Here is a 13,557-nt window from a genome sequence, read left to right on the forward strand (position 1 = left end):
CACCACAGAAGCCAGCTCAGCTGTGAACTATTGGATTTGAGACAGGAATAGAACAAGTTGGGGGGCTAGAGAATAAGGGGGGGTGTGGTTTAAATAGGGGAGGCTGGGAGGTTCAGTGATGGGGGAGGGAGGCAGGTATTTACAAGAAGGCTCGGGGGGCCAGAGGCTCATCTTGGAATATTTTATAACAATATAAATAAGATTCTGGTTTGCTTTTCCTTTTCGTCTCGTAAAGGAGAGAGAAGTGCAGAGTTCGATTCTGTACAAGGGGGCAGCGGCGGAAGGCCGGCCGGGCGGGTCACTGGGCGTCCACCCGGAAGGACAGCAGCTTCTCGGAATGCATGTTGTTCAGGGTCCGCAGGTCCGGCAGCTTGAGCAGCAGCTTGGTGAAGCGGGAAGTCTCCAAGGGCCGGTTCTTCAGCACCAGAGCCCGAAGAGCCCGCAGCAGCGTCTCCTGGAGCTGCTCCACCGAAGCGGAATTCTCCATGCCCGAGCGGTCTGTGGGGAAGACGACAGCAGTGAGGCAGGCTCCCTGAGCTCCTCTGACGAGGACCCCGAGGTCTGCGAGGACGCGGCGGGCCATGCAGCCTCTCCCTGAAGCCCCTCCGGGGGCCGACGGGGAAGGAGGCGGAGGAGGGACACGACTCCTTCTCCCTCCCAGGCCTCTGACCCCAGAGCAGGAGGTGCCTGAGAGCTGGGAGCGTGGGCTCAGCAGGGCTGGTCACCTCCCACCCCACCAGGCCACCCTCCTTCCCTGAACAGGCCGAGCACGCCCAGGCTTGCTTGCTTTTTGCTCTGTAGTGCCCTCTGCCTGGGATGCCCTTCCCCCTCTCTCTGCCTGGCAATATCTTTACTTGTCCTTTGAGGCCCCACTCAAGTGTCACCTCCTTCCCCAGCTCCCCAGGCAGAAATAGTTGTGTGTGCTTCCAAAGCCCTTGGTTCATGCTTCTACTGTGACACTTATCTCACTGTTTTATAATTAGTCGGGCATGAGTCTTGTCTCCCAAGCTAGACTGTGTCTGAATCATGTCTGTATCCCCAGTGCCCAGTGCGGGGCCTGGCATAGAGTAGGTACTCCATAAAAGGTGTGTTGAATCGAACTGCGTCCGCCTCCTCCCCGGGTCAGGCTCAGGCGAGAGCCTGACGTACCTGCAGAGACGAGCACCACCGCGGTGAAGAGGCCCAGCTCCTCCTCGGTAAGCGCCAGGGAGTTGAGCTTCTCACTGAAGTCGAACATGGCGTTGAGCAGGTCGCCCATGCCCATGGCGCCAAGCTCCTGCAGGCTGTAGGTGGTGCGGCTCAGAAACATCACTGTCTGGTCCTTCACGTTGAACAGCGACGCGAAGCGCACCATCAGCACCTAAAGCAGGGACAGTCATCCTGGGTGGGGTGGAAGGAGCACTTGCCAGATTGCCCCTAAAGTTTTCCGAAGGGGTGACTGATGCTGCTTTAGATTTCTCAGTCAAGAGTGGGGCTAGTTTCTGAGTGAGCAATGGGTGGGGGTGGGGGGCCCAGGTGGAAGAATGGGGAACATCTCATTGGCTTTGGAATCCAGCAGGCCTGAATCTGAGTCTCAGCCTTATCACTCCTTGTGACCCTGGGCAAGGCACTTCACCCGAATTAATTTGCTCATGCCTAGAACGGGGGTAGTGCTGTACCCTAAAGTTATTTTAAGGTAATAGGATGTGATTAGACCCCAGCTGAGATGGCAGAAGCCTCAGCCGTCCACAGGCAGGACTGGGAGGGAGCCTGCCCCCTCCTTCATCAGTCGAGTAAGGACAAAAATCGTGGGGTTTCAGGGCCTCTGCTCATCCCAGACACCCAGCCTTTCTGTTGGATCCTTCCCAAAGTCAAGAGCAGGGAGTGCAAAGGGTCACTCACCTCAAAGGTGCCAGCCTTAAGCAGGGTGACCTGGTCGTGCTGAGAAAGATCACGGAAGCCAGGGATGTGCTTGGCAAACTCTACAACCTCCCGCACAGCGGGCGTGAAGCTCATGGAGAAATCCTCCCAGATCTCTTGCACAGTCCGCCCGCTGCGTCCGTGCGGGTACATATTCATGGGACATGCCTGGAGAAGGAAGGAATTTGGGGAGGGGAGTATCAGCCAGACTGGCTCAGATGGGCTCCCCCAGCACCTCTGGGCCCCAGATTCTGCCTGGGTTAGAGTTGGGGCCCTGGAGGATGGGTCTGTCAGGTAGAGTAGCAATCAGGTACCAGGTGGAGATCAGGGATTCCCAGGCAGAGCCCTGCCTCCAGAGCTGAGCATCCTCCCTGCACTTAGCCTCCAGGCACACCCAGTGGCCCTGTGCTAAATGCAGTCTCCCAGGCCCCCTGCCCACCTCACCCCCAGTGCCCTCACCAGCAGAACATTCTTGGAGTTGCCCTGTCGCAGACTGTTGGCAGGGGCTTCGCCTTCTGGGGCTGGGTACACATGGGTGGGGCATAGCCGGTGCCCGTTGCTGTTGGGCTGGTGGCAGCTGTGGTGGGCAGGGCCAGGGGGCCAGGCTGGAGGGTAGGCGGAGGGAGCCTGGCGTAATCCATTGAGGGCCTCGTTATGACGCTGGGCAGCCATGATGTTGTCATTGGGGGCAGGTGGGCAGCCCTGACTTTCCCAGTGATGTGGGGTGGTGGCTAGAGGGCTGCCTGAGGCATGGTTGGCATTGAAGTTGCCAGGTGAGCTGCCCAGCTTGTCGTGGGCGTAGGTGAAGATCTCTCGGTGGGCCCGGGCTACCTGGGATATCACATCCTCCACTGTGGGCTCCGGACTTGGGGATCGGGGGGGTGTCAGCTGTTGTGGGAACTGGGGGAAGCCCACCAGAGGGGAAGGGGCTGGAGCCGGAGGTGGTGAGGGGCCCAGGGGGCCCGGGGTGGGGTGCGGGGTGGGCGAGGTCTCCAGCGGGCACTGGCTGCTCAGCTGGTTGTTGGCCAGGTTCATGGCACTCTGCATCTCCGCCAGCATCCGCTGCTTCTCTCGTTTGGGGATGCGCCCAAAACGCACAGCTGTGGAGGGATAAGAGCAGTGTCAGAAAGTTCTCTTACACGCTCACATGCTTCCTTCCTTCCTCCTGAAAGGGCAAGACCCTTCGCGCTGGGGCTTCCACGTCAAAACCAAAACCCACAAGGCCACACTCATCGAGGGGGTTTTCCAAGTAGGGATTGGTGACCGGAGGGACTAATGGGAAAGAAGCATGTGTTTACCCAAAAGGATGAAATCCGGGCATTCCCTATGTAAATGAGACGCACGGTATTGGGACTTTTTAAGGGAGGGATTAATTCAGAAACTTTAAGTGGCAGAAGGGGTGGGCGCGGGGATGCTCATGGGGCAACAGCACTGCCTCACCATCTCGAGACATGCCCACGGAGAGACACTTCTTGAAGCGACACTGCTGGCAGCGGTTGCGATTGATGCGGACGATGGAGCAGTTCTCGTTTTTCAGACACCTTTTGTATTGGATGTTCTGCTGGATGCTCCGACGGAAAAAGCCCTGTCGGGCAGGGGCAGCTAGTGAGCATCTCTGTCCAGGCCAGGCCTATGTGTCCTGTGGTCCCTGCCCTGACCCCACCCCGCCTCACCTTGCAGCCCTCACAGGCATGCACGCCGTAGTGGAAACCCGAAGCGACGTCCCCACACACTTTACACAGTAGCACCATGCCATTCAGCTCTGTGGGAAGAGACGGGGCAGCAGGTGAACAGGAGGGGTATCTGAGTGGCCAGAGAGGTGGAGGTTTTCTGGGCTGGAGATTGGGATGGGGTAAAGCTGAATCTAGGGGGCACTTGAATGACCAGATTGGGCTGACAGCAGCTGGTGAAACTCTAGGAGAGATCCCTGAGGCCGGGCCCTGGGAGTAACTGTGTCACGTGAACATCAACTCCCCACCTAGGCCTGGACACCTTCCCTTCCCCAAAATTGGCTGGAAATTTACTCACTGGTGATGTTGCCGGTGCTTTTGCTGGGGGACACTCGGTTGCTGTCTTCCAGGGCCACTTGTAGACCCCCTGGGGGGCTCCCATTATAGAAGGAGGAAGAGGAGGATGAGGAGGAGGAAGATGAAGAAGAAGGGGAACCATCGTCACCCAAGCTGGACGGAATGCTCCCAAAGGAGCGAGCTGGGTCCTGGGTGAGGGAGCCAGTGGGTGATGGTGGGAAGTAGGTGGGGCAGCCTTGGTTCAGGGACTGGAAGCTGCCATTCGAGCTATCACTGTAGAGGGACTCAGGGCTGGTGCGGCTTGGGGAGGAGCCACTGGAGCCAATGTAGGTGATGACGCCACCTGGCAGGAGAATAAAAAAGAAAGGGGTGTCAAGCGCCATATATGGTCCTAGGGCACCACTCTGCTCATCCCCCACCTGCCTCCCCAAAACACTGTTGGACATTCAGAAGTTAACCACGTGGAACCCCTAATCTTGGAGTCCCTGGAAGAGCCACAATAAGCAATGTCCCAGCACATACCAGACATGGCCAACCAACCCCTGCAACTCTTGTCAGGTACATTCGGTGCTGCCTTGGGTGTGAGGTACCTCCCGAGAGGCATGACCTCTGTGATGTTCTGAGTATCTCACATGTGTACAGCCCCTGCCTGCCCTCCACTCCCCCATCCCCGGCCCTGGATGCCTTCCTTTAGAATATCAAATGCAGATAATGATTTAATTGTCAGCAGCTGACCTGGGGATGGGATGAGCAGCTGAAAACCATTCATAATGCCCAGGCTTCAAAAAAAAAAACAGCTGCCGATTTTAACACCAAGACCATTCCAGGGATGAGACCATGGAGGAGCAGCTGGCCACCAGTGAGGAGAGGAGAGTGGAGGTCTTACAAGGGTAAGACAGTTGCAACCCCTCAAAACTGGAAGACATATTCTCGGAAGGTACTGAACCTGTTCCCCTGGCCTCCAAGATCGAGAGTCAGAGAGGACTCTATCTCTGAATCCAGGAAGGACTTAGTGCAAGTTGCCGGAGGTGGAAGTGAAGGACAAACTGTCCAGCCGAAGGCTTTGGAATTCCCCCTTCCAGATCACTCAGCCTGATGACAACGACCTTGGCTCTCTGGCTACTCAGGGACTTTGGCCCTCTAGTTATATTGCCAACCAGGTAGCCGTGCTCCCATTGCATTAGCAGGAGAAAAAGGTGACCTGCCTGCCACACCTTTGCCAAATACCTAGCTCAGCCTGCCATGGATTGGGTGGGAGAAGGGAGGATCCCAGGACACGTGTGAGCCGACACAGGCCATTCTACGTGTCTACAGAGGCACATGTCTTGCTCACCCACTGACACACACTAAGCTGGGCAGGGCATCCCTAAAATAGCTCAAGGTTGGTCAGGGTGAACCTAGTTCCCTGTAAAATAGTTGCACAACAGATCAGCTCCTACAGTTTCAGGGCTGAGGTGGGGGGATGGGATATTTATTTGGTGGTAAATGAATCTGACCTAGTTCAGCCATCCCCAAAAAGGGAGTTAAGACTTTCATCCAAAGAGACTTCCAACCTGGAAGTGAGGGGCACACTCAAAAGAGTCTAGTTTTAGTTCTGGAGCTATCACCACCAACTTGATTTGTGACCTAGAGGAAATCAACTCCCTTCTCTGGGTCTGTTTTCTTTTCTGTTGGGAGAAAAAAAGGGAAAAAAAAGATGAAAGAGACGATCTCTTTTCAGCTATTATTTTGGGGGAAGTCCTTAGGAGGCAAACTGCTTCTTGTTTGGTCAGGGTACAGGTAAGACAGTGTTTGCAGAACTAAGATGCTTGGGGGAACAGAAAGAATCTGTAATGTGGGAAAGCTGAGTCTAAAGGCAGGTCAGTGCGGTGGGTGCAAAGAGAATAAAGAGGAAAGGAATGAGAAGAGTGGCTAGATGTGAGGTCCCTTTGAGGAGTGTAAACATGAGGCCACGAGAGGTCAGGGATGGCTCCATATAACTCTGCATCGGTTATGGGGACGGGGGGGCCCCGGAGCAGGCGGACAGGAAAAAGAGGCAGGCGGGGGCGGTGAGTCAGCCCAGCTTCACCCAGATCTTGGCAGGGCGGGGCGGGAGCCGGGCCCTCAGCCGGCCTCACGTCCCAGCTCCACGTGTGCCTCTTGCACGTGGCTCCCCAACGAGGAACCCCAGAACCCGAGGCCCCGCCCTCTCCGCTTGCCGTCAATCGAGAGCAGCAGCCCCGCCCCCGTCCCTCCCCTCCTCGGAGTCCGAGGTCCGAGTCTCCGGCAGAGTGCGGAACGCCAGCTGGGCCGGGACTACTGAGGGGAGGAGAGAAAGGAACACGCGTTGCCAGGGCAACCGGGGGCGGAGCTCATTATGTAACGGGGCCGGGAGGCAACCACCAATGGGGTGGCGGCCACGGCTTCTGCTGAATGAAAACAAACGCAGCACGTGGGCCCGGCTCTGCAGCCATGTGAGCGCTCCCGGCCGCCTGGGCGCTCTGGGTGTCCTCCCTAGGGCAGAGCACCACTCTCGGGGCTCCTTTAGTGCCGCTCCCTACAGTCACTGAGGATTTCCCAGTGAGATCTGACCCATTCCCCCAGCCCCTCCTGCCTGGAACCCAGATCGCTCCACTACTTCTCAAGTTCCCTCGAGCCTGCAGGAACTAAGGGAAGAGGAAGGAGGGGGTCCTCCTTCCGAGAAGTCCAGGCATGCCACAGCTGCAGGGGGTGGACAGAATGGGGCGTTTCGGGGCACTGCTCCAAAGCTCCCAGTTCCTCTAAACTGTTTATCTCACCACATGTACCCGCTTTTCATTTCCTCCTTCCCCGCGATTCGGGTCCTTCAGGCTACAGGGAGCTCTGGGACTCTGAGGGGTGTCGCGGGGGTGCCTCCGGGCGTTTTCCCAGACTGAACAATCCGCTCTGGAAATCCCAGCCTATGGCCACCAGCATGCTAGCAAATCCTCAGGCCGAGGGAGTCCCCAGTCCCTTACAAAGTTCCTCTTGTTCTAAGGCTTAGATGGAGGAGAGAAGACAGTGACAGAAAAAGGATGATAGCAAAGGAAGCTTAGTACCTGTGTTGTTGTTGGAGTCCAGGGTCGTCATGTCTTCACCGGCTGACAGCGGTCATTCAAACTGGACCTTGACACAAACTGGAGGTTACAATTGCCCCTGTCGCCCCCTGGGCACTGGCCGAGGGCGGGGAGTGGACCCTGCGGCTCACGATCAGGATCCGAGGCACCCTGCAGCAAGGTCTTGGGGTGGCGGGACTGCAGCCCTGCAGAAGGGTAGGACGCTGAGGCAACGGAGGTCTGTTTTGCATGGGAAGAGCAGAGAGACTCTGGGGGAAGGGGGCAGGGGGAATCAGCTTGCAGTAGTTCTGGCTAGAAGGTAGCACGGAGGGTCGGTTCTCTGCAGTGCACGGGGTGCCACAGCCTGACGGCTCCGCAGCGCTGCAGGGTAGCGAATCTGGAGCTCCCGGTGCACAAGTCCCAGAGGGAGAGAGGTTGCAGTCAGGAAGTAAGTAGGTGATGGGGAGAAACGGGGCACCCAGGCGCAAAGAAGCGAGACGTGTGCCCTGCTAAGTTCCCTCGGCGGCAATATTTCACTCTGCCAGTCTCAGCCGCCTTTTGCCCCAGCCTTTTTCCCTGGGACAGAGGGCTCTGCGCAGGCGCCAGCAACCCAGGGTTCCCGGGCCGCACGCGGCACTGGAGCAGGTACCATGTGATCCCAGGGAGCGCCTCGTGCCCCAGTGACACACTTTTCCAGCAGCAGGCACGTTGAGCTCCGTGCGCCTGCGTAAAGCCAAGGCTGTCGGGATATGTAGTCCGCCGGCAAAGTGGGCGGACTGCGAATATTTCCCCTTTTCCGCCTTGCAAAAGCTGTGGCTGGGGCCAGGGTGGAGCTGAGCGCCATGTGGGGTGGGGTGCGCTAAAGAGTCAGGGTGGCGCGTTTGGAAAGCCTGTATGGCAGAGGCATGTGAATTCCCGGGGAGGGACTGGCAGGCTTGGCTGATCCCTGGGAAATCAAAACTAACAGCCCCTTTCTGCAAACCTTGCAAACGTGAGGGCTTCACGTGATTGCAGGACTGAACTGCCTTGAGGTTACTGGTGACTTGAGAGAGATGACAAGTAGGAGAGGGAGATATCCCCACCGTCAGGAGCTTAAGCTGAACTTCTGCAGCAGCACCAAATCCTGAGACAGAAAGGAAATGTGACCCCTTTTCTTTTCTGGTCCCCTTTAGGGAGAACACCTTTAGGAAAAGGAGTCACCATGGGGGTGAAGATGTCCCTGGGGACTCCCTGTTTGCTTGTATGACACCATCCCACCCACTCGAAGTGACTTTGGGGTGAGTCATTTCCCTTTGTCTAGGAAATAAAAAGGACCAGGGAGGGGAACTTTGTGGTGAAAGTGCTTTGAGGTTCTAAAGTAAAGGGGCCAGAGGTAAGGCAGGGGCCTGGAGGCAGAGTAACACTCCCACCCCACCCCCTCCAGTGCTTAAGGGTAGCGTGGATTCCAGAGACGAGAACACAAAGACCATCTTAACTGTCCCTCCTTTACTGATGAGGAAAATGAGGCTTAGCAGAAGTGATTGGCCCAAGGTCAGACATCCCTTGCTGGTTTCATTTGCCCACCATCAGGGAGGTGGGCTGATACAAAAATAAAACACTGAACTGGGGCTAGAAACAGCCAGCATCTCCCTTCAGAGGAACAACTGCCCCATTTGTGAAAATGGGGCCTCCAGCAGAGGTCTATCCTGTTTGAGGACTTGGGTTGCAGGCAGAAAGGCGAGACTCTTCTTTAAGCAGCCAAATGAACCTGGACCACCTGCTAATTCCTCCTCAGTTCCACTGCTTCTAGGGAGGGGGTTTGTTTGTTTGTTTGCTTGTTTGTTTGTTTTGGTTTTTGGTTTTCATACAGGAAGCCCTTCTCCACTTGTTCACAGACAGCTCCTGGGACCGCATTGATGGATGCCTGGAAACACAACAGCCATCAAAGAGGTAGAGGAAAGGATGGGTATGGACTTAAAGGAAGGAGTAAGCTGGGTAAGTGAGGAAGTAAGTAAGCTGAGAGGGCTGTGAGGGTGACCGAAGCGGGTGGGGGGGACTGGACAGGTGGGCTGACCACTCACTGACCCTCTGACTGCCAAGGGAAGACGGCTCCCTAGAATGGCCTGGGATTTTGCTTTGTTCCCTTGCCCCCAAGAAAAGTAGGAGAGACAGGACAGTGGGCTTGTCCCTGGCCTGCCCTGGCCCTCTGGCCCAGCGCTGGGAAGCTGCCACAGAGCATGGGAGGGCCTGGGAGGGGCTAGGACAAACAAGGAAAAAGGCTTTTCAGGAAAACTTGGTTCTGAAGTTGGCCTCCACCCCCTCTCACTCCTCCCTCCTCCCTCCACCCCCTCTCCCTCCTCCCGCTAGGATCTGGAGGGAAAGCTCGGAGGCGAGCCGCCATGTCCAGCACTGCTCTCTGCGCCCTTCCAGATTCTCCATCAGAGCCAGGGCCAGCACCCAGGGACCTGCCAGGGCTGGACTTAAAATCAAGGACCTTGGCATGACCTCTAGCTCCCCACCAGCCCCAGCACCCCCACTGGCACACTCCCTTTAGTTGCCCTGTTTGGCAACTAGGGCTCTGTTTGCTGCTGTGGTGACCCTGTCCACCCCTTGTTCGACTAGCTGGTGTTTATCCCTGTAGGGGGAGGGCCAGGGGTCAAGCCTCCCTCCCTGAGTTTACAGCCTGTGAGAGGGAGGAGGAAGCAGAGGCAGCAGAGCTGAAATGCAGTCAGCCTAACTCTTGGCAAGAAGCTGGGTTGTTTTGCAGTCTGTGTGAGGTATGAAGGCGGAGGCTGGGAGGAGGAGGCAGAGCAGGGGGGTTACTTCTGCTCCCTCCTTTCTCTGCACTTCTTATGGGGCCCTTCCTTTTCTCCCTGACAAAGAAGTAACTATGGGATCTTCCTTCTATGACTGGAGAGAAAGCTACAGAATGATAAAGAAGCAGGACTCTCCCTAGGTTCCAGAAGCTTCTATCTATTCACCCTGCTCCTCTTTCTGTCAGCAGCTGCTGGGAGAATGGGAGAAGGACAGAGGCTAAGGGACCGAGAGCCACCAAAGGGAGGGAGAAAAGGCTGGGTTGTTTGGTCTTTGGGGACCTGGAGTAGAATCTAGCTGTGGCCGCTCTTTGACCTCAACCTTGACCTTAAGACAACAGATGCATCTCAACCCAGCCTCCCACCGCCCCCCACCCCCAGCAGCTGGACATTCCAGTTCTACACACACACACACACACACACACACACACACACACACACACACACACTATATCTCCCATAGCCAAATTCAACCCAAGAAGGAAGTGGACCTTTAATAAACAGTGCTCAGATTGGAAGCATGGGAAACAGATGCATATCCAAGACCCAGCCCAGCAAAGCACTACTCTGGTTCCATGTTGCCTCCACTTCCACTCGGATTCCTCAGAGGCTGGGATTCTGGGGACTAGCCTCACCATTTATAGGCAGACTGGGATCCTGTGTATGTGTATACATTTCCAGCTATGTCTTTAATTCTCTTGGGGAGGACAGCAGAGACCTAGGAAGGGAAGAGAGTGTAAGAGCTCTAAGCTCTGGCCAGAGTGTGTGTGTGTGATCGTGTGACTGTGAGTGAGAGACTCCATGTGTGAGTGTGTGAGTGTGAATGTTATGAGTGTGTGTGGATGTGTGTTTGATCCAAGATATATTCTCCTTGTCAGTAGGTTGTTCTAGGTAACAGGGCAACACCCTGTGCAAATCCTGGGTGGCCTAGTTTGTTGGCTGACTGCTTTGACTGACTGACTGACTGACTGGGGTGGGTCTTTCCTGGAAACCAGGTCAGGCTTCAGTAGGTGCCTTCCTTTCCCTCTCCTTTCTCACCAGGCGAACCATGTCCCAGGGAAATAACCTGCCTGCCCAGGTGATGCTAACCTAGATCAGAAGCCCTGGGTATGCCCCAGACTCAGGGAAGCAGCCCTGTGCCTGGAAGAGACTCATTCCCTGCCCTCCTAGATTCTTTTCCTGTTGTCTAAAAAGCCAGCCAGCTTTCCCTAACCCAGCCAAAGCTTAGACCTCTTGGGGAGAATTTCAAGAGCATGAAAGCAGGAGGGTCAAAGTCTGAGTTAATTTGTTCTTAAGGGGAGATGGAAAAAGGGGGGATGAAGCATGATCCAGGACTGGGTTCGATGGATGTGTTTTGCCTCAGTTTCTATCTTGACCTCACTACTCCTTTTTCCAATGAAAGGAAATAATAAACATGTATTAAGTACCAACTACATGCCAGGCACTGGGCTGTGTGTTACACATGTTATTTCACTGAATATCCACAAAAACCCTATGCCATGGGTCTTGTTCTTATTTTAAAGATAGGGAATCTGAGACTTGGAGATGTTTATTAACTGGCCCAGGGTGCTCCAGAGACTAGGCGATTTGTCTTGAAGCTGTATTTGAAGGGAAGTGCTTAAGATTGAGAGGATGCCATATTAAAGAATGGTGGAGTTCATGGAGATTTTTGGAGGAGCTAAAGCTCCCCCAGCTAACTCTTAGAACTACCACTACCAATGGCAGAATGAAAATGGCAATGTTGGGAATTCAACCCCAGGTCTGAGGATAAAACTCTTTCCACTAGCAGGACTGCCCTTCCTGGAGAGAATGATCATGCCAGATGGAATGTCTGAGCAACAGGCTCATCCTGGTGTTTCCTAAGCAATGATGGGACTGGAAGTGAGATGTGTCACCAAGAAGGGAAGCCTTGCTCCTGTCCCCACAAGTACCTTAGCTTCCCAGAACCTCCTACTCCAACCACATTTCTTCTGTCTTAAACTTCTCCCTCTCTCCCCACAACATTCCCCTCTTCTGGTTAGGTAGAAGGGGGCCAGAATCGGGTGCAAAAAATAAATAACTTCCACAAAGATTGCTCAGAGGTGAGTAACTGAAGGAGGCCTCTGAACTCTTTTCTCTGCCTGACCCCCTGACTTTGGGATCTGTAGCTGGTGATGAAGGGAGAGGGGCACATAGGTCTGGGCCCCTTAAGTTGCTTCCTTCTAGGGGTTGTATCAAGAATGGATTGGTTGGGGGAGGGGATTTAGCTCAGTGGTAAAAATGTATGCTTAGCATGTGTGAGGTCCTGGGTTCTACTTCCTCCAATAAAAATAAATAAATACACATTTTAAAAAGGAATTGATTGGTTCAGTGAGAGTATGGAAGGCCACCCCTAAGAACAGAAAGAAGTTGTATAAATAGCCCTAAGGAAACAAACATCCTGCTTCCCCATTTACCTGCTTGAGAGGTGTGCACTTCTAAAAACAGCCCCTTGAAAGCCACCCACCATGGGTTGCTTCTTCAGCAGATGCTTTGCGGAGGCCAAAGGAGGACTCCCCTCTCAGAGCTCAGAATCCCAGAGAAATCACAGGGTCAGGGAGGTGACATGGACTGCCCTTGGCAGTGGGAGACTAAGCCTCAGATTGCCCTCCTTCTGGCATGGGGTTCCTCCTCCTGGGTTAGGGGGCGGTGGCATCCAGCACATGCTATGCCAAGGCCATCCTGTCCAACCTTTGCTGCTGGAGCCCACTGGTAGTGTCACCTTTCCAGGTCCCTGCACCTACCCAGTGGCTGTCCTTGAGACTCTGTAAGACAGAAACACAGGGGAATGTGTATGGGGAGTGTGTGTTTGGGGCAGGGATCTGTGTGCCTGCCTCCATCTCCACCCCTTACCCCAAGCTCTAGCTCAAACCCTCTTGTTGACCAGCATCTCCCCACTCCTTGGGCCTCTGCAGGTCTCCATGCAGCTGCCTGGGGAGGCCAGAGGCTCATGACAGTCCTCGTGAGCAGGATGGACCTTGGAGGAGCTGTGACCTGGGCAGGCATTAGGGGCTGTGTGTAGCTTCTGGGAGGCTTACATAAACAGTGGCTGGGATGGGGAGGGAAAGAGGGGTGCAGGGGGCTGCCCAGGAAACAAAAAGCGACTCCCGCCCCGCCAGTGCCGTCTGAGTGGAAAGAAGAAACAAGGCTGATTTTCCCTCCTCCCATCCCTCTCCCCTGGTCCGCAGCTGTTAGTTGGGCTGGAAAGACTGCAGTATCTTGGGGGAGGGGGGCAGAGGAAGGAGAGAGAGAGAGGATGCGACTTCACAAATTTAGGATCCCTCCCCTTTCTCTAAATTGGGGGTGGGGGTGGGGCGAAGCAATTTGCCAAAGAGATTTTCAATGCCGCAGGAAGGAGCTTTGGCTCATTAGAATGCGCAGTTTGCACCCTGAAAAAAAAATCTGTGCTGGTTGCAAAATGCAGACGTGTGTAGGGGCCCAGCAGAGAATCAAAAAAAAAAAAAAAAAAAAAGCGCTAGCTCTGCAATGCAGGATCTGCGAAGTTTTGGTGCGGTGAGGAAATGTGGGTCGTGCTCATTTCATTTGCTTGTTCCTGCTAACCTACTGTCCGCCTGACTCCAGCACAGTCTCACATCCCAGCAAGAGGCACTGCTGCTTAGAAATAGGGTCACGGGCGGGGGGCCGGAGCAGAGGGCTGGAAGCCGGGGTCTGGGGCTAGAATGCAGAAAGGACTCTCTGGGGCTGGGAGGGCCAGGCGGATGGGAGGGGACACTTCCATGAGGGATGGAGGCTGAGCTTGTCTTGCGC

The 13,557-nt window shown here is 55.1% G+C and overlaps 1 protein-coding gene and 1 long non-coding RNA gene across 2 annotated transcripts; one reads left to right on the forward strand and one right to left on the reverse strand.

Moving 5' to 3' along the window:
• Positions 1-16: 16 nt before the first annotated feature.
• NR1D1 (nuclear receptor subfamily 1 group D member 1) lies at positions 17-7,629 on the reverse strand. Its single transcript, XM_006176333.3, has 8 exons — positions 6,983-7,629; positions 3,928-4,269; positions 3,573-3,661; positions 3,340-3,484; positions 2,359-2,999; positions 1,882-2,067; positions 1,150-1,360; positions 17-498 (listed from the first exon to the last, which is right to left on the reverse strand). The coding sequence occupies exons 1-8, from the start codon at positions 7,011-7,013 to the stop codon at positions 299-301; spliced, it is 1,845 nt and encodes a 614-aa protein (XP_006176395.1). The 5' UTR covers positions 7,014-7,629; the 3' UTR covers positions 17-298.
• Positions 7,630-7,982: 353 nt separating this feature from the next.
• LOC116656854 lies at positions 7,983-11,204 on the forward strand. The gene is made up of 4 exons (XR_004311858.1): positions 7,983-8,038; positions 8,152-8,256; positions 8,854-8,953; positions 9,326-11,204. It is a non-coding gene; the product is annotated as an uncharacterized LOC116656854 (long non-coding RNA).
• The last annotated feature ends 2,353 nt before the right edge of the window (positions 11,205-13,557 follow it).

This window comes from Camelus ferus, chromosome 16 (genome assembly GCF_009834535.1).
Source record: "Camelus ferus isolate YT-003-E chromosome 16, BCGSAC_Cfer_1.0, whole genome shotgun sequence".
NCBI classification, from domain to species: Eukaryota; Metazoa; Chordata; class Mammalia; order Artiodactyla; family Camelidae; genus Camelus; species Camelus ferus.